The sequence below is a fragment of the Protopterus annectens genome, chromosome 7.part0 (assembly GCF_019279795.1).
Source record: "Protopterus annectens isolate FY-2018-M chromosome 7.part0, PAN1.0, whole genome shotgun sequence".
In the NCBI taxonomy this organism is placed as follows: domain Eukaryota; kingdom Metazoa; phylum Chordata; order Ceratodontiformes; family Protopteridae; genus Protopterus; species Protopterus annectens.
In genome coordinates this window covers 130,077,141-130,096,612 of record NC_056739.1, presented here as the reverse complement: position 1 = coordinate 130,096,612, position 19,472 = coordinate 130,077,141, and the positions used below count along the sequence as shown (strand labels likewise).

General features: G+C 40.7%; 1 protein-coding gene across 1 annotated transcript in view; it reads left to right on the top strand.

Moving 5' to 3' along the window:
* Window positions 1-19,472, top strand: part of ZNF76 (zinc finger protein 76) — an 870,184-nt gene that overhangs the window by 286,892 nt on the left and 563,820 nt on the right. The window contains exon 6 of the mRNA XM_044076568.1: window positions 1,964-2,038. Coding sequence (XP_043932503.1) covers window positions 1,964-2,038 — 75 coding nt within the window. The remainder of the gene's footprint in view (window positions 1-1,963; window positions 2,039-19,472) is intronic.

The following is a 19,472-nucleotide window of genomic DNA, read 5'->3' as shown; positions in this document are numbered from 1 at the left end:
TAATGATGTTCCCTTTTCAGTAAAGTAGATGTATGTCTGTTACTGCAACCTCTCCATCCTATGGACTGATCTTGGATACCCTTTTTGTGTGTTATGGGCAGTGACGCTACCACTGAGTGAAGAGAGGTGAGGCAGACGTGTTCTCTAAACAAGTACACCATGCAGGTTTTCTGCAGTTTAGTAAGGCTGAGTGCATTTTTAACAATAACGTTTGTGCAAATTCTTGTGCCACTGTACCAACAGCTTTTCCAGCTGGCTACTCTCCAGACATTTCTAAAGCAGGGAGGAAAAAGTCCTCTATGATGGCATTAATTTACTTGTATTTATTCACTGTGTGGTATTTTCACTTTGAAGTATGTTTATGCTGAATTGCAGAGTTTATGAAGCAGTACTACTGTAACAGTTTTCCTTTCCCAAACTGCAGACTAGAATGTTACTGTGTAAAACCCTTTTTATGTAATATTTATTAGTGCACACATAATGACAAATGTGTATAGCATCACAAGGGAAATGGGATGTCCTTTACTGTAATACATAACGTGGACAGGATTAAGACTATGCGAGTCAGTGAATTTATTGTACTACTACTTAGCACGAGTATTGCATCTGACAATTATTTGTTTGTGTATTAACACCACTGGTTGTACACTGCCTTCCTAGAGGATTGTAGTTGATTGTACCATACCTTACTACACTAGGAGTAGTTGGACTGTACTGTACATTAGGGTTATAGCCTGCTCTTGTAGGTTGGCTATAGTAAGGCTCTTCCTTGCTTTGTTAGGGTTTGTGTAGTAGGGTTGTGCCTTGCTTTGCTAAGGTCGATGCAGCAAGTTTGCACCATGTGTTGATAGGCTGGTTGTAATAATGCAGTACCAAGTCCCATTAAATGAGGTAGGATTATATGATGCCTTGAAACAATGCATCCATAGGTTCGTGTAATATCCTGAAACAGTACATGCAGTAGGATTACAATACCCTGAAACAGTGTGTGCAATAGGATTACAATGCCCTGAAACAGTGTATGCAGTAGGATTACAATACCTTGAAACAGTAAGATTACAGTGCCCTGCAACCGTTTGTGTAGTAGGATTACAATACCCTTCAACAGTCTGTGCAGTAGGATTACAATACCTTGAAACAGTGTGTGCAGAAGGGTTGTATTATGCCCTCAAACAATGGGTGCAGAAGGGTTGTACTACACCCTGAAAACTTTTTAAGAGGTAAGGTTGTACTGTGCCCCACAAGAGCAAATGAAGTCGTGTTGTACTGTATGTTCTGCTCAGGTGGATGAGAAGTACACACTTTGTCCTGCTAGGGTGAATGAAGTAGGTGTTGTTCTGTACAAAATAGCAGATGTAGGCTTGAGTACGGTTTTGCCATGCTTTGTTAGGGTGGTGCTGGCAGGGCTCTATAGTGCCTAACTGGACTATGTTGTGCAAAACTATGCACCTACTGTTTTATTTAGGGCATCTAAAGCAACAAGTTCTGCTTTTAAACTTCTGTCTACACTGGTAATGCCAACACAGTGTTTAAAGAAAATGGTGGGCTCCCTTCTTAGTAAGTGTCAGGATTCAGGTAGTTTAGTGTTGCAATCTCCAACCATGTGAAATTTTCATAGAATGATGCACATGTGAATAAGAATGAATGCTTGCACTTTTTGTGTACAATTGAAATCTGAAGATAGGCTGATTTACTGCCAGAAGTAGTTTGTTTATTTCCTTATGTGTCTTTGCATTTTTTCACCTTTAGGTTTTTATTTTAAACTCCCTCATGGTCTTATTTTAGCTGAGCGGTATGAACAGAAAGTGTCCCATTATGGACTCTAGCTGAACCAGTTTTATTCTGGAGCTGTTGTTCAGTTTATGATTTTTGATATGTCTGTCTGTACAAATAAGTGTCTTGCTGTGTCAGTGTGTACACTAATTTGTCAGAAAATGCTAAGCTTACCATTTTGTGCTTGTAGGTTTCAGAGGTACCAGAACTGGAGGAGGATGCCAACTGCATACACGGAAATGGATCCACCAGGTGTACCATAGAGGTGAGCCAGTCTTGTGAAACACATCGCTTGACTGTAGATAAGTATGCGTAGCACAGTGATGGAAATGGAAGGATTATATTGTTTGTAATGGGATGTCTCCAGCAAGGGGATGAAGAGTTATACAGCTATGAAAGACAGCATTGCATTGACAGTATTGTACAGCATGAGGCTGGGCCTTCTTATTTCTTATTTCAGTATGTTTTATGCCGTTCTGTTGTGGTTCTTCTAGAATCCTCTTCCTCCTCTTTAATTCCTTTTCACATTTTAGAATAATATGGTGTGAAACTTGCAGCTAATTCATGGAAACAAGCGTATTAATAATGAAGTAATACCTAATAGGGTGGGCATTATTTGAAATATGTGGATCATGTGATCACGCAGGGATATGGTGAACCCCAACACACAACATACTGAAGGAAGAGGAATATATGCATCCCTTGAAAGAATTCCCGGTTTTGGTGGCATGTTGGGACAGCTTGGCCCACAAAGTATGCCTGCTTTAATACCCATTGGACAAGCACCAGTGCCTACTTTCATGCCCACTGGATAAGCACCAAGTCCGTATTTTTTCACAACATTCTAAAAAAATTGTCTTCTGTCTACCCCATGCATTAGAGAACATCTTTAGGACTTTTGAAGCTAAATCCTTTTCAGGAGTGCCATTCCAGCCACCATCTTTTCATTTAAAAAAAAATGTTTCACCCTGCTCAAGCCATCCATTTTATGTAAGATTTAAGCTCTGGCCTGGGTGGATGGGGATGAGCATCCGGGGAGTGGGGGTGGGGATACTCTGGCTCACCATTTGGGTAACACTTACTGGGAGCACTAGGTATTGCATCCATGGAGCTTAAATGTTCTGGTCTTCCAGTGTGTATATACTGTAGCTGAAAGAGTATTCTGTGCAGACATGGTAACTCCCTGTAGGAGATATCCGTAGGTATAGCTCAAGATAGCTGCCATGAGGGATAGACGTACTGCACTAAGGGAGGGTAGAAAACTGTGCAAAACCAGCAAATTGGCCCGCTCCCTACCACCTGACTCTTGCCATCTGGGAATGAATAGTCCGATAGGGATGTCAGTGCAGTGATGAATGGGCTTTGGGTCTGTCGCATATACTGAGGCTCTCACTGCTACAGAGTGTATGAGCTGATTGGATGCTGGTAGATGCACTATTGGATTGGTCCTTCTGAGGCAAAAAATACACTACTGATTAAGTGCCTCTGGTTTCTCTGTATCACTTATAGTTTTGTTGCTGTACTCTGTTCAGCTCTCTGTCTTGTCTAAACTTTAGGCGTGAAAGCAACTAGTAACAAATCCAAAAGAGTACAACACGCCTAACAATAACGGACTCCACTGAAAAAATCGCACCCTTTCAAGAGCTGATAACTTCTTTATTTCACCTTACAAATGATTAAGCGCTTTCATCCACAGGAATGTGGACTCCATCAGAATAATTCTTACCAATTAATTATGCCTTTTATATACTATTTTGGCACCAAACTTCCTCTACCAAAATACAAATCCTACCAATTAAAACATGCACATCAATTAAAATACATAAATATAAAATTCATCAGTCACAGTATGTGTATATATGTATAATATATATATGTATATATATATATATATATATATATATATGTGTGTGTAAACATATTAAATGTTTTAAACATAAATAATATAAAAAATTAATATAAAACTTTTTTCTGCTTTAATGAATAATGTCATTCAGTTGAATGTAATAATTATGTACATGTATCTATACAATATGTACTATTACAACTCACCATAGCAGCATTCCACAAATAATATATCCCATCCCTTTATGAAGCACACCCCCGCCCCCCCATGATCGCATTTGTAATATAGGCTTAATTGTTATATAGTCATTGAGACCAGGAAAATTTAAGCATCTGTTATCAACTGCCACCTAGTCTCCTTATACCCCAACAACGCTTAAGGTTACCCCCCTCTCGGACCTATTTTAATCTGTTCAAGAATTGCAAATTTAAATGCATGTCCTTCCCCTTTCATCTCAATATGCCTATACAGGGCATTAGTCCTGTCTTTCTTAGTTGTGTTATATAAATGGTCATATATCCTGTTCTTAAGGCTTCTCTCTGTTTTCCCAATGTAGTAACAAGGACAGGCCACACATTTGGCCATGTATACAACACATTTGGAATTACAATTCCCCTGTATGAAGGTAACCTTAGTTTTGTTTACATTATCTAAAACAACCCCTTCAACTTCTAATATGGCAAAACATTGCCTGCACCATCCACATTTTCTAGTGTGTCTTTTGTCATTAAGTGTACTAACCCAACCATGTTCCAAACTTCTCTTTAGATTGTCACAAGATTAAAATAGGTCTGAGAGGGGGTAACCTTAAGGCGTTGTTGGGGTATAAGGAAACTAGGTAGTAGCTGTTAACAGATGCTTTAAATTTTCCTGGTCTCAATGACTATATAACAATTAAGCCTATATTACAAATGCGATCATGGGGGGGGGTGCTTCACAAAGGGATGGGGTACATTATTTGTGGAATGCTGCTATGGTGTGTTGTGATAGTACATATTGTATAGATACATGTACATAATTATTACATTCAGTTGAATGACATATTATTTATTAAAGCAGAAAACATTTTTATATTCATTTTTTTATATTATTTATGTTTAAAACATTTAATATATTTACACGGGAGCCGGTTATAATCTCGAAATACTGAAATGTCGAATTTCAGTATCTCGAGACTATAAACCCGAATGCTTAAAATTTAAAATAGTGAAAGTTCATAATCACAAATTCGAATATCTTGAATTCGCGGTTATGGCCTTACGCTTCGTGATGTCCGGGATTGTGTGTGTATGGTGTGTGGTGCCGTGTGTGGATCTAGGTGTTTTGTCAGGTAAGTGAGTGTTTTATAAGGGATTTGAGTGGGGGTTAGAGTGTGTTTGTGCTGATATGTTTGATGTGTGTGTGTGTGTGTGTGTGTGTGTGTGTGTGTGTGTGTGTGTGTGTGAGGGACTGGAGAATGTGCGTGTGTGAGTTTGCTTTTGTTTCCTGTTTGTGCAATCTCGGAGTTAGTATACATAAGGGGGGGGGGCTTGCCCCCCCTGCTTATGTGTGTATGAGTTGTGTATGCATGTAGTTTTTGTTTGTTTATGTTGTGATGTGCGTGTTGTGGTGTATGTATGGTATAGTGTATGCGGTTTGTTCGGTGTTCTGAATTTCGCGATTTTGGGCTCTGGGTTTTGTAGTTTCGGTGTTTTGTGGATTCGGTTTCATAGTTTCGAGATACTGAAATTCGATGTTTCAGTATTTCGAGATTATGAAGTGAATCCATTTACACATACACACACACACACATTTTATATATATGTATATATATATATATATATATATATATATATATATATATATATATATATATATATATATATATATATATATATATATACTGTGACTGAATTTTATATTTACATATTTTAATTGATGTGTATGTTTTAATTGGTAGGATTTGTATTTTGGTAGAGGAATTTTGGTACCAAAATAGTATATAAAAGGCATAATTAATTGGTAGTAATTATTCTAATGAAGTCCACATCTCTGTGGATGAAAGCGCTTAATCATTTGTAAGGTGAAATAAAGAAGTTATCAGCTCTTGAAAGGGTGCGATTTTTTTTTTCAGCGGAGTCCGTTATTTTTAGGCGTGTTGTACTCCTTTTGGATTTGTTACTTGTCTAAACTTTGTTGAGCATATCCGATATTCCACATGATACTCTTCTTTATATGCTTTACCTGCTGTCTCTGAAAAGAGAACAACTTTTTTTCATTCCCCTTATAATGGCAGCGACGTTGCTTCTGTCGGTGTATTCCAGTATTACGGTGACTTTCCTCGCTGCTTTGTCACATTGCTTCCCTAGCATTAAATCAAACTGTATGATAGCCCTTTTGTCCCCTTTTACCTGTATTGTTGTTGGTGCTTATTCTTTTCTATTTGTATATTACTTTTACTGTCACTGCTTCTATGGCATGTTTATTTGAATTTAGGCTGACTTATTTTATAGTATTCGTTGAGTAAAGAACTTTCTTACACTGTGAAGGACACCAACTAGAAAAAGAAAAGGCAAACACTACTAAAAACTCCTGATGTCCACCACGGCAGTAAAACTTAATAGTAAAATCAAAACTTTAATAAAAAGAAAAAGAATGTAACATAAAACAAGCCGTCCTCAGTCTTCTGATAAGCGCTTTCGGCAAATAAGCCTTCCTCAGATGTATAAAAAGGACTGTTCAGCTTTTGTATTTATAAGACATCACAGCCATTCATCACTTAATTCTGTGACACGCCCTTGTTGCAAACCAAAAGGAGACCAGCTAGCAGAGGTATAATTTCCTTCATAGTAATTAAAGGGGCAGTGCTTCTCTTTGCTATAAGATTGTATATGAGAGAACTAATAGCTATGAATGTGAACGCATTATATGAATGAAGCAACATTTAAGTAAACTTGCTAATCATATTTCTTCTATTCTTAAGTGCAGGTTTTAATGGCACAATAGTATTCAAGCCTGGTGATCTGTTCGCTCTTAAATTAATTATCCAGCATGTTTCCCTTAACTCTGTGCGATTATGAACATCGTCTCCTCTTGTGGTCTGACAGACTGCCTCTATAGTCTTAATACAAAATAATGAGAAGGATACTGTGCTAGGTGGGCTGCTAAAGTATTATTGGGATCTTTTGGTTTGATGTCCCTTAAATGTCTAAGGATACGTTCCTTAAGACGTTGATCCATTTTGCCAACATAAAAAGCACTACATTGGCAGCAAGTCGCTAAGTATATAATGTGGGAACTAGTGCAATCAGCATAGACATTAAAATTGTACTGTTGCCTGGAGTACGGATGTACAAAAGTATTGGAGCTGTCAATGGAGTTGCAGGCTTTGCATCTCAGGCATTTGAAAGTGCCCTTTCTGTTAGAATTGGGCCTATTTATTTCAAATCCATCTTTGTTGCAAATGAGATGTTTCAAATTCTTCTTATTCTTATATAGGAATCTGGGCTGTTCACCTACAATGTCTCTTATTTTGTCATCTGTTGTCAATACCGGCCAAAACTTCCTGATAACTTCACATGCTTGCTTATTGTCAGAAGTGTATGTTAACAGACATTTAACTTTCTGTGATTGAGTTTTAAAATCCAGACTCTCATGATGACTCGATGCAGGTTCAAAGAAGTAGGGACATCCCTTTCCTCTCCTCAATTCCTGTGGATCATGCTTCAATCTTAAATTCTATAAGATCTTTTGCTTAAATGCGTCTCAATATTTCTCTGTTCTGCTACAAAGTCTTCATTCTCAGTACATAATCTTGAAGTTCTTAAGATCTGATTCTCAAAGATGTTATCAAAAATATGTCCCGGGTGCATACTCCCCCTATTCAGATAATGATTTCTCCAGGGTTTTTTTTATGAATTCCTGTACTGATACCTCTATCAGGGTGGAAATTAATCTTTACATCCAGAAATTCTATGGTCTCCGAAGAATGTTTGACCACAAACTCTAGAAATTCAGTGCTCTCATTGATGAATTTGACAAAAAGGCCCAGTGTCCAGTGGCTTAGTGCTGTGCTGCAGATCATCCCTTGATAGGTCACCTGGGCATAAATACCCACCTTGCTTACCTAGGTGATGGCCCAGTTACAGCTGATTGTCACTCCTTTTATGGCTGCAAAGCCAGTAGGATTGAGAGCAGAGAAGATAAGTGATTGGCAGGCCAGGAATAGGTACAGCATAAGATGCAGTCAATTTGATAGTGTGTAGTACACACAGAATGTATAGACCATTCAAATTTGCCTGGGATATGACCATGCAAAATATCCTTGATAAGGAACAGTATATTTCTCATTGGTATATAGCTAAGGATCACTGGAACCAGTACAAATCTAGAGAGACTTTATTCAACACAGTGCAAGTTAAAATTTTGCCTTCTTCAGGCACATATCACAAAATAAAAGCACACTCTTTAAATAATAAAATTCAAATCACATGACTATAGTAAAAGCTATACATCAGTTAATTAAACTTGCTGGTTCTTAACTTTAAGCAAGGTTTTTTAAAGTGACAGCCCCATTTAAAGTGGGTAGTATATGGGCTCTCATTCTTAAAAAATCCATCTTAACTCTTCACTTTCAGTAAGTAATTTAATGTCACCTCCTCACAACAGTTCTTGTATTGCCTTTAAAATCATGAATGTAAAAATATATTCACATTGCCTATACAAAGCATTAGTTAAAATATTTCTATCAATGTCTGAGGTATAGTTACTAATATGATCTTTTAACTTCTTGTCATACCTGCATGGTATGCTTTGCACAAAATACTTCTCGCCGTTATAAATAAAATTTGAGTGTTGCAGTTTCCAAATGTCTGAAGTATAAAATCTGTGCCATATACATTGTGAATGATTTTTCGGTATAAGTATGTATATACTGAGTGCAATTATTGCACTTAAAACTGTCCTTCCTATTGCTAGTAAAATGTACTCCATCTTTAGGCTGCTCTGTATAACTAGGAGACTTGTGATGTGGCACTTGTGTTAAATACAGAGTTATGTAGATGGTGTGCTCACTAAAGATTTGAACCCCTAATTAATTATTGTATAGACTTCTTTGGGGAGACTTTTATGCCTGGCTTACAGAGCAGTCTCTGACCCAAACCTAATGAATTTGCTGCACATCTGTAAATTAAACGGGACTAGAACTACACACTGCAGGAACCTAAATATGTCCTGCGACTTGAATAGAATGTGCTGCAGGGATGCATTTGTTTCCCAGCGACTGCCACATCTTTGGAATAGGCTGCCAATTCATGAAGCAGAGCACCTCTATGACACTGTTTAAAAGAAACATGAAGAAGTAGATGGGCCACTGTAAATCCATACTGGGGATAGCACCCACAACCCTCCTGGATATGGGCATCCATTACTAAATACAGTTCTGGGTGTTGACTAGAGTATCTATGGTATTTCATTTGGATGAAACGGCTAGGCTTGAAATTACCTCCACGTCGATAGCCTAGTAACCATCTGTGATCCTATGGTAACATAATCTATATTCAAGATGGCACTCTTCTTGTATCCAAACTTAGGTTGTTCTGTTCTAAAGTTTGCTAATCCTGGTATTTCATTTAACATCGGCCAGTACTTGTATATGATATATTCTGCATCTTTAGTGTTGTTGTAGTTCAACATACATCTATGGTATAATGTTTGCTCTCTTGATGTACTATCACCTTTTTCACTTACTGAAAATACTGGTTAAACCAGTTTACTTCATGATTCAGTCACCTCTCCTTTAATTTTAGATACCTGCTTATTATCATAACCTCCATATATACTCTTGAGCTGTGTTCTCTAGCTCTGTCTTCATAGTCTCATCTGATGTGTTCAACTTTGATGTAGGAACCATCTGGTTCTTAACCATATTCTTGAACATGTATGGCAGATGCATACTCATTCTATGTAAGTACAAGCTCCTTTTTACTGGCTTCTTTTATAAGGTTGTTGTAACCAAACCTAGTTCACTTTTATTAATTCTAATATCGAGAAAATCAGTTTGTGTAATGAACATTTATTTTTGAATTTTAGGAAAATCTGTTGTATCTGAAATGCAAGTCAAAGCTGTCAAATATGTGCTCTTCTCCTCTCCAAACTAGAAACAAATCATCAACAAATTGTTTATAAAAAAATATTTTTCTCTAAATCGGTTTTCATCAGATCATATACATTTCCTTTCCCAAATGTGCATTACTGTATTATTGTAGATGCTAGTGACTGGAGCACCCATCACAGCAGCTCTGACTTGTTATAAATGCGTTTGGAACAAGAAAATGATGTTAGTGAGCAATATAGAAAGTAATTCACACAATAGTTCAGTATGTTCAAGAGTTTAAGCAGAGACTTCAATTAGGTATTCTCTCACAGATTCAATTCCTTTTGGATCAGGTATCACTGTGAACAATGAATCGGCATCGAGTGACAAACCTATCTGTACTTGACATTCTTCCTTTTGACTAATCAAAAATTGGCATAAAAATCCTGTGTGTCCTTAATAGTTTTTCATCTCTTGAAACCTATACGTAATTGTGTTTCAAAATACTTAGAGATTTGTTCCGTTACCCCACCCCTTGCTAAAACTATAGATCTCATTGGTATTGTCATGGGACAAACAAAGATTTAAGTAACTTAGGAACACCATAGATGAATGGTATCTTAGGTGCTTTAGTTAGTAAATAGTTCAATAAATCTTCATTGATCTTATTCACCAAGTACATATTGTGTAATGCTTGTGTAACTTTCTGAATAACTCTTGAACTGTCATGCTGTGTAATTCCAACATAATCTTTAGTGTTCAACATATCCAATGTTGCTTCTACATAAACCATTGTATTAAGTACCACAGTGCCTCCAGCATTGTCAGCACATGTAATCACAATATTTTTGTTTTTTTATAAGAAATCCTATAAGTATTAATTGCTTCTGACTTGCCATATATTACATTTCTTATACAATTAATAAATTTCCCATTCTAAGTCCTTTTCAGAAACATGTGTGCTATTGTTATACAGAGTAAATGTGCTGATGTTCTTCATCTCACATTGCTGCAGTCCTTACACTTGGGTAGTCCGCTGTCCTCGGTCGGCCCGAATATCAAAGTAGCCGGTCAAGGCGCATTTGACTGACATCAGGACGTCAGGGTACAAATGCGCCTGACCGACGTAATATCCTCAGTCTTTTTTGCCGCATGGTCCGTTGCAGAAGCAGCATTGCAAGTGCCGGTTGGCGTTCTGAGATTTTTCGATTTCGAAGTTTCAGACCGAGTTCAAAGTTGGCTAAGTACCCCGTTGGGAATATTTTAGTTTTTTCTTGCCTCAGTGATTTACCGGATGTCAGAAAAAGTCAATAATTGCATTTCTTGTGGGAAACAGATACCGCATAGAGATTATCATACTTTGTGTATTCCTTGCTTAGGGCCTGAGCACGACGTTGTTGGCTGTCGCTCTTGTGCTAGATTCAATAAACGCACTATAAAGAGAAGGTTAGATTGTGCCAGGTTAGTCTTTGGGAAGCGGTGCAATTATAAAATGCCGCCGGATGCTCCGGCTTCAAGAAGCGCAAGGACAAGGGAGTTAAACGTAGGCTAGAAGAACCGGCTGTACCGGACGCCAGTTCTTTAGAGGTGTCTGTGGAGCCGGTGGCTCCACCGAGGTTTCTTTGTGTTCCCAGGGTGAGACCTTATTATTGCAAGATGTGGCCTCTCAGGAGGCAGGTCAGGCTGAGGGGGCTTCTCAGGTTACTATACTCCCTCCTTCCTAGGGTGGCTAGGCCCTCTCCTTCTGTTTCAAAGGCTTCTCCCAGGGGCAGGCCAGGTTTAGCTTCAGTTGGTGTTACCCCTAGCTCTTCAGGAACTGTGCCCAAAAAGCATATGCTTAAAATGGCAGAAGATTTGATTACTTTGATTAGGGGTTCTATGCCCCCTCCTGATAAGAGACCTAGGGTGGAGCCTGAGTTAGGGAGTTTTGAGCAGGCTTCAGATGTTTCAGAGTCTTCGGCTGAAGACTTGCAGGAGTACTCTCCTTATTCTGATTCTGATGTGGATGATTCTACTCCTTCTGCTTCTCCTCCTGAGGATTTTTCTTTTTCAGAAACTCTTCACTCCATGAGGGAGCATTTTAAGTGGGATTTTCGAGCTGGGAATTCTCACTATCAGTTCTCTGCATTGCCCTTTGGCTTATCTACTGCGCCCAGAGTGTTCACGAAAGTTCTGGCTCCAGTGATAGCTTTCTTCAGGCTAAAAGGAATACAGATCTATCCTTATTTGGACGACTGCCTGATTCTGGCTCAAGGAAGGGAAGAGCTTCTTCATCATTTGGAATATGTGATAGCAGTGCTAAGATGCCTGGGGTATTCTGTGAACGAAATAAAGTCCAGTCTAGTACCCTCTCAGGACATGTGCTTTCTGGGTGTGAGACTGAATACAGCATCCCAGATGGCCTTTTAACCCCGGACAAACAAAAGAGTCTTTCCCTTTACTTCCATCAACTATCTCATCGGTCCGGGCTGACTGCAAGGACAGTCCTTCAAGCCTTAGGGTTCATGGCATCTTGTATTCTGGTGCTTCCCAATGCCAAACTGCATATGAGGAAGCTACAATGGTATCTCAAAAATGTATGGACACAGCACTGCCAGGATCTGGACACTGTCATTCAAATAATACCTTGCATTCAAAAGGAATTTTTGTGGTGGGCTCAGGAATGTCACCTAAACAAGGGACTCTCTGTGACCCGCCAGAGGCAGTCAGATTTTAACGACAGATGCCTCAGACAAAGCTTGGGGAGCTCATCTGAATGGAAAGTGGATACAAGACAAGTGGCCTGCCAGACTACAACATCTGCATATCAACATGAAGGAGATGTTAGCAGTCCAGTTTGCATTAATAGCTTTCAAGGAATTACTTCTTCCAGGGCAGGTGTTGATTCTAACAGACAACACAACTGTCATGTGGTACATCAACAAGCAAGGGGAACGATTGTTATCCTCTATGCAGGCAAGCAATGATTTTGTGGGAGACTGCTCTCAGTTTACAGCTCAATCTTCAGGCAAGGTTTCTGCCAGGAGCACAGAACTCCTTAGCAGATGTGTTGAGCAGACAATTATGGATCCCCACAGTGGAAATTGGATCCTCATGTATTTCAGAAATTGACAGTGTCATGGGGAACTCCAGACATAGATCTGTTCGCTTCTCCACTAAACCATCAGCTGCCAAAGTTTTGCACAAAAGGTTTCATCCCACAGCTTGGAGAGTGGATGCTCTTTCTTTCAATTGGAGCAATCTTCATGTGTATGCCTTTCCACCTCTGCCTCTCCTCCCAAAGGTACTTCTAAAGGTCAGACAGGACAAGCCAAGGATGATTTTAATAGCTCCAGATTGGCCTCGACAGCACTGGTACCCATTACTGAGAAGTCTGGTACGGAAGCCTCCATGGCCTTTGCCTTGATTCCACACCTGTTGTCACAGGAGGACAGCCATTTGCTCAATGTCAAGCTTCACTCTCTGCACCTAACAGCCTGGCATATTCTGTTTTGAACCATAGTGGGCCTCCACTTCCTCAGCAAGTTTTGAATGTTATTTTGGAAGCTAGAAGGCCTAGTACAAGGAAAGTGTACGAGACAAATGGAAGAGATTTTTATTTTGGAGTGCAGCAAAGATTTTGATGTTTCTGAGCCTAATTTGTGTGTGGCTCTTCAATATCTTACTGAGTTACTAGACAAAGGTTTGTCTTTCTCTTCTATTAAAGTTCATGCTGCAGCAATTTCAGCTCACTATGATTGCGACCCACCATTGTTTTCTCATCCTTTGTTCAAGCAATTTCTTAGAGGGCAAAGAATATAAGACCCCCAAGAGCTCCTACTCCTGCTTGGGATCTCAATTTTGTGTTGGAGAAACTCACTCTACAACCTTTTGAGCCTGCAGCTACTTCTGAGTTAAAATATTTGTCATGGAAGACTGCTTTTTTGTTGGCCATTACCTCTGCAAGAAGGGTTTCTGAATTACAGGCCCTTATGGCGGTTGAGCCTTTTTTGATTTTCCATAAGGATAGGGTATCATTACTAATCCTTCCTTTATGCCTAAGGTGGTTTCTAGTGTGGCTTTAAACCAAACTATTCATTTGCCTACTTTTATGCAAATCCCCAAAATAAAGGGGAAAAGATTTTGCACACTTTAGATGTACACAGGCAGTTGCGTTATTATTTGGACAGAACTAAAGGGTTCAGGCAGTCTCAGCAATTGTTTGTTTCTTTTGCTTTGAGTTCTCAGGGCAAGCCTGTGTCAAAACAAACTATTTCTAAGTGGATTGGGTTTTGCATTGCTTTCTGTTATTCCCATCATGGCAAGGAGATTCCAGCTGGGATTAGGCCTCATTCCACTAGGGCTACTGCCACTTCGACAGCTTTTTGAGGAGTGGCAACCAAGGATATTTTGGAGGCAGCTACTTGGAGTTCAGTGCATACCTTCTCTAGGCATTATCACCTGCCACTTTACTCTAAATCCAGGGCTGGTTTTGCCACTGCTGTTTTGCAGGGCATTTTGGCCGCTCCTGCTTCTTTGTAGTTTAGCCATCCTCCCTTACCTCTGCTTTGGGATTCTAAAGGACTGCAGCAATGTGAGATGAAGAACATAGTACAGATGTTCTTCGTCTTCCCTTGCTGCAGTCCTGACTATTGGTATAGTCCGCGTCCCAGTCGGCCCGAATACCAGAGTATAAGGCTGACGTCGGTCATGGCGCCTTAGACTGACGTCAGTACGTCAGGGTACTAATGCGCATGACCGACGTCATTTCCTCAGTCTTTTTTGCCGCATGGTCCGATGCAGAAGCAATTTTGCGAGTGCAAGTTGGCGTTCTGAGATTTTCGGAGTTTCAGACCGAGTACAGAGTTGGCAACATTTTGGTTTTTCTTGCCTCAGTATATTACGGATGTCAGAAAAAGTGAATAACTGTATTTCTTGTGGGAAGCAGATACCGCATAGGGATTATCATACATTGTGTATACCTTGTTTAGGGCCTGAGCACGACGTTGTTGGTTGCCGCTCTTGTGCTAGATTTAATAAGCGCACTATTAAGAGGAGGCTTGATTGTGCTAGGTTAGTGTTTGGGAAGCGCTGTAATTATACTATGCCGCCGGATGCTCACGCCTGCTTCATCTAAGAAGCGCAAGGACAAAACAGTGAAGTCTAGGGAGAGGAACCGGCAGTCCCGGACGTCGGTCCTTTAGAAGGCTCAGGGGAGCCAGAGGTTTTGCCAGGAGTCTCTATGGAGTCTCAGGCAGATACTTTACTGTTACAGGATGTGCCCTCTCAGGAAGTAGGCCAGGCTGAGGGGGCTTCTCAGGTAACTGTTCTTCCCTCTCTTCCCAAGGTAGTTAGGGCCTCTCCTTCTGTTTCCAGACCTTCTTTTAGAGGAAGGCCAAGTTCAGCTTCTGTAGGGGCTTCTCCTAGCATTTCGGGCTCTGTGCCTAAGAAACATATGCTTAAAATGGCTGAAGATTTGATTACTCTGATTAGAGGTTCTATGCCCCACCTGATAAGAGGCCTAGGGTGGAACAGGAGTTTGATAGTTTTGAACAGTGTTCACAGGCTTCAGAGTCTTCTGTGGAAGACTTGCAAGAGTTTCCTGCTTATTCTGATTCTGATGTGGATGATTCCACTCCTTCAGCTTCTCCTCCTGAGGATTTTTCATTTTCAGAGACTCTTCACTCCATGAGGGAGCATTTTAAATGGGAAGGCCAAGATTACTCTGACTCCAGAAAAAGGCTTAGGGAATTCTTGTTTTGCCTCAGCATAGGCCCTTAGCTATTCCTCCGTGTTGAATGTGGTGGAGGATGTTTTTGCAGAGGCTTCTCTGAACCCTGATTCCTTGCCTCCTGCTCCTGTTAAGCCTGATAGGGATTATAGGGTGCCCAAGCTCATAAGTATTTGTTTAAGAGTCCCAGGGCGGACCCAGAAACTGTTTCTCAGGGGCCTAAAGGTGTTAAAGCTTCTGTTGTTAAAAATCCTGTACCCTCTGATAAAGAGGCAAGGGCTTTGGACAGGTGGGGTAAGAAAGTATATACTTCTTCCACTCTAGCCATGAGGCGTTGAATTGTCAATTTCATATGCTGAAATATCAGAATTATCTCCTTTCACAATTGAAATCTAAGGTGGATGCTTTGGCGGAAGGTATTGAGTGTAAAGAATTGCTGGATTTGGTTCATGTGTCTGAACAAGTGGGTAAGCATTCTTTGCAGTGTGGTTTTGATGCTGTTCAGGCCTCCTCGAGGGTGGCTGCTACTAGTTCTGTTCTTCGCAGACATGCATGGTTGAAGGATCAGAATTTAGCTGAGCATGTTAAGACCAGGATTTTGGATGCTCCTTACAGTCTGATGTGTTGTTTGGACCGCCTGTGGAAGCAGTTTTAAAGAAAATGGAGGACAAAGCTAAGTCTATGCAGACTGTTAAAGATTTTTGCAGGTGCAACCTCAAGTTTAGTAGAAATTGGCCTGCTAAGGGGTGGACATATCCTGCTTATGGTTCCCAGTCTAGGGGTAGATCTAGACTTGGTAGGGGCAGGGCTCAAGGTCTTTAGGCCTAGATCAGACAGTTCACCTGCTCAGACTTCTGGTGAGGGCAGGGGTCAGTCCTTTCGTAAGCAGAACCAATGACCTGCCTTTTCAGCTGCCAGTGGACTCTCGTCTGGCAGCTCCTTTGGGAGGAAGATTGTCTCTTTTCAAAGAAAATTGGGATTTAATCACTCAAGACAGATGGGTGCTGGATATCATTCATCACGGTACAGATTTTATTTCCACACAATGCCCCTTTCAAAGGCATGCCAGATGTTCCTCCTCCACAAAGAAAAGAGGCTCTCAAGCAAGTTTCTCAGTTACTCCAGATAGGGGCTATTCAGCCAGTCCCTGTGTCAGAAAGGGGCTGCGGATTTTATTCTCGCCTGTTCCTAGTACCAAAGAAGGGGAACACGTGGAGACCAATTTTGGATTTATCTATCCTCAACACTTATCTGGACATTCCCAAGTTCAAGATGTTGACGTTACAGCAACTGTTACCTCTGCTGGGCAAGGATCACTGGATGGTAACTTTGGATCTCAAGGAAGCTTACCTTCATGTGCCCATAAGGCTAAGTTGCAGAAAGTATCTGCGGTTAACTGGAGATTTTCATTATCAGTTCTCTGCATTGCCCTTTGGCTTATCTACTGCCCAGAGTATTCACAAAGGTTCTGGCTCCAGTGATAGCTTACTTCAGGCTTCAAGGCATTCAAATTTATCCTTACTTGGACGACTGCCTGATTCTGGCTCAAGAAAAGAACACCTTCTACAGCATCTGGAATATGTCATAGCAGTGCTAAGATGCCTAGGGTATTCTGTGAACGAAATAAAGTCCAGTCTAGTACCCTCTCAAGACATGTGCTTTCTGGGTGTGAGACTGAATACAGCAGCCCAGATGGCCTTTTAACCCCGGACAAACAAAAGAGTCTGTCACTTTACTTCCATCAACTATCTCATCAGTCCGTGCTGACTGCAAGGACAGTCCTTCAAGCATTAGGGTTCATGGCATCTTGTATTCTGGTGCTTCCCAATGCCAAACTGCATATGAGGAAGCTGCAATGGTATCTCAAAAGTGTATGGACACAGCACTGCCAAGATTTGGACACTGTCATTCAAATAATACCTTGCCTTCAAAAGGAATTCTTGTGGTGGGCTCAGGAATGTCACCTAAACAAGGGACTCTCTGTGACCCGGCCAGAGGCGAGTCAGATTTTAACGACAGATGCCTCGGACACTGCTTGGGAGCTCATCTAAATGGAAAGTGGATACAAGACAAGTGGCCTGCCAGACTACAGCATCTACATATCAACATGAAGGAGATGTTAGCAGTCCAGTTTGCATTGATGGCGTTCAAGGAGTTACTTCTTCCAGGGCAGGTGTTGATTCTGACAGACAACACAACTGTCATGTGGTACATCAACAAGCAAGGGGAACACATTCTTATCCTCTATGCAGGCAAGCAATGATTTTATGGGAGACTGCGTTAAGCCTGCAACTGACTCTTCAGGCAAGGTTTCTGCCAGGAGCACAGAACTCCCTAGCAGATGTATTAAGCAGACAAATCATGGATCCCCACGAGTGGAAACTGGATCTTCATGTATTTCAGAAATTGACAGTGTCATGGGGAACTCCAGACATAGATCTGTTCGCTTCTCCACTAAACCACCAGCTGCCAAGGTATTGCACAAAGGGGTTTCATCACACAGCTTGGAAAGTGGATGCTCTGTCTTTCAGTTGGAAAAACCTTCATGTCTATGCTTTTCCACCTCTACCTCTTCTTCCAAAGGTATTACTAAAGGTCAGACAGGACAGGCCAAGGATGATTTTGATAGCTCCAGATTGGCCTCGCAACACTGGTACCCACTTCTAAGGAGTCTTGTAAAGAAGCCTCCATGGCCTTTACCTCTGATTCCTCATCTGTTATCTCAGAAGGACGGTCATCTGCTCAATGTCAAGCTTCAATCTCTCCATCTCACAGCTTGGCATATTCTGTGTTGAAACATGGAAGGTCTCAGCTTCCTCAACAAGTTTTAAATGTGATTATGGAAGCTAGAAGGCCTAGTACTAGGAGAGTGGAAAAATGGAAGAGATTTTTATTTTGGTGTACAGCAAAGAATTTGGAGATTTCAGAGCCTAATTTGAGTGTGGCTCTTCAATATCTTACTGAGTTATTGGACAAAGGTTTGTCTTTCTCTTCCATAAAGATTCATGCTGCAGCAATTTCAGCTCACTATGATTGTGACCCACCTTTGTTTTCGCATCCTTTGTTCAAGCAGTTTCTTAGAGGGGCAAAGAATATAAGACCCCGAGCTCCTACTCCTGCTTGGGATCTCAATTTTGTGTTGGAAAAACTTACTCTACAACCTTTTGAGCCGGCAGCTACTGCTGAATTGAAATATTTGTCATGGAAGACGGCTTTTCTGTTGGCTATTACTTCTGCAAGAAGGGTGTCTGAGTTGCAGGCCCTTATGGCAGTAGAGCCCTTTTGATTTTCCATAAGGACAGGGTATCATTTAATCCTTCCTTTATGCCTAAGGTGGTTTCTAGTGTGGCTTTAAACCAAACTATTCATTTGCCTACGTTTTTGCAGATCCTCAAAATAAAGGGGAAAAGATTTTGCACACTTTAGATGTACACAGGCAATTGCGTTATTATTTGAGCAGGACTAAAGATTTTAGGCAGTCTCAGCAGTTACTTGTTTCTTTTGCTTTAAGTTCACAGGGCAAACCTGTGTCAAAACAAACTATTTCTAGGTGGATTGGCTTTTGCATTGCATTTTGTTATTCCCATCATGGCAAAGAGGTTCCAGCTGGGATTAGGCCTCATTCCACTAGGGCTACTGCCACTTCAACAGCATTTCTAAGGGGTGGCAACTAAGGATATTCTGGAAGCAGCTACTTGGAGTTCAGTGCATACTTTCTCTAGGCATTATCACCTGCCTATATACTCTAAGTCTAGAGCTGGTTTTGCCACAGCTGTTTTACAAGGCATGTTGTCAGCTCCTGCTACTTTATAATTTGCCAGCCTCCCTTACCTCTGCTTTGGGATTCTACCCAATAGTCAGGACTGCAGCAAGGGAAGACGAAGAACATAGTACAGTTTTGTACCTACCATAAATGTAGATGTTCGAGGATTCCCTTGCTGCAGTCCAATTTACCCTCCCTCCTTCCCCTCTGTGTTTCAGGGTGGTGGTGTAGGTGCCTTTACATGCTGTATATATTGTACATGTTTATTGGTGCAGGTTGTTTTTGGGACTTGTCTTTTTGGGTCTTC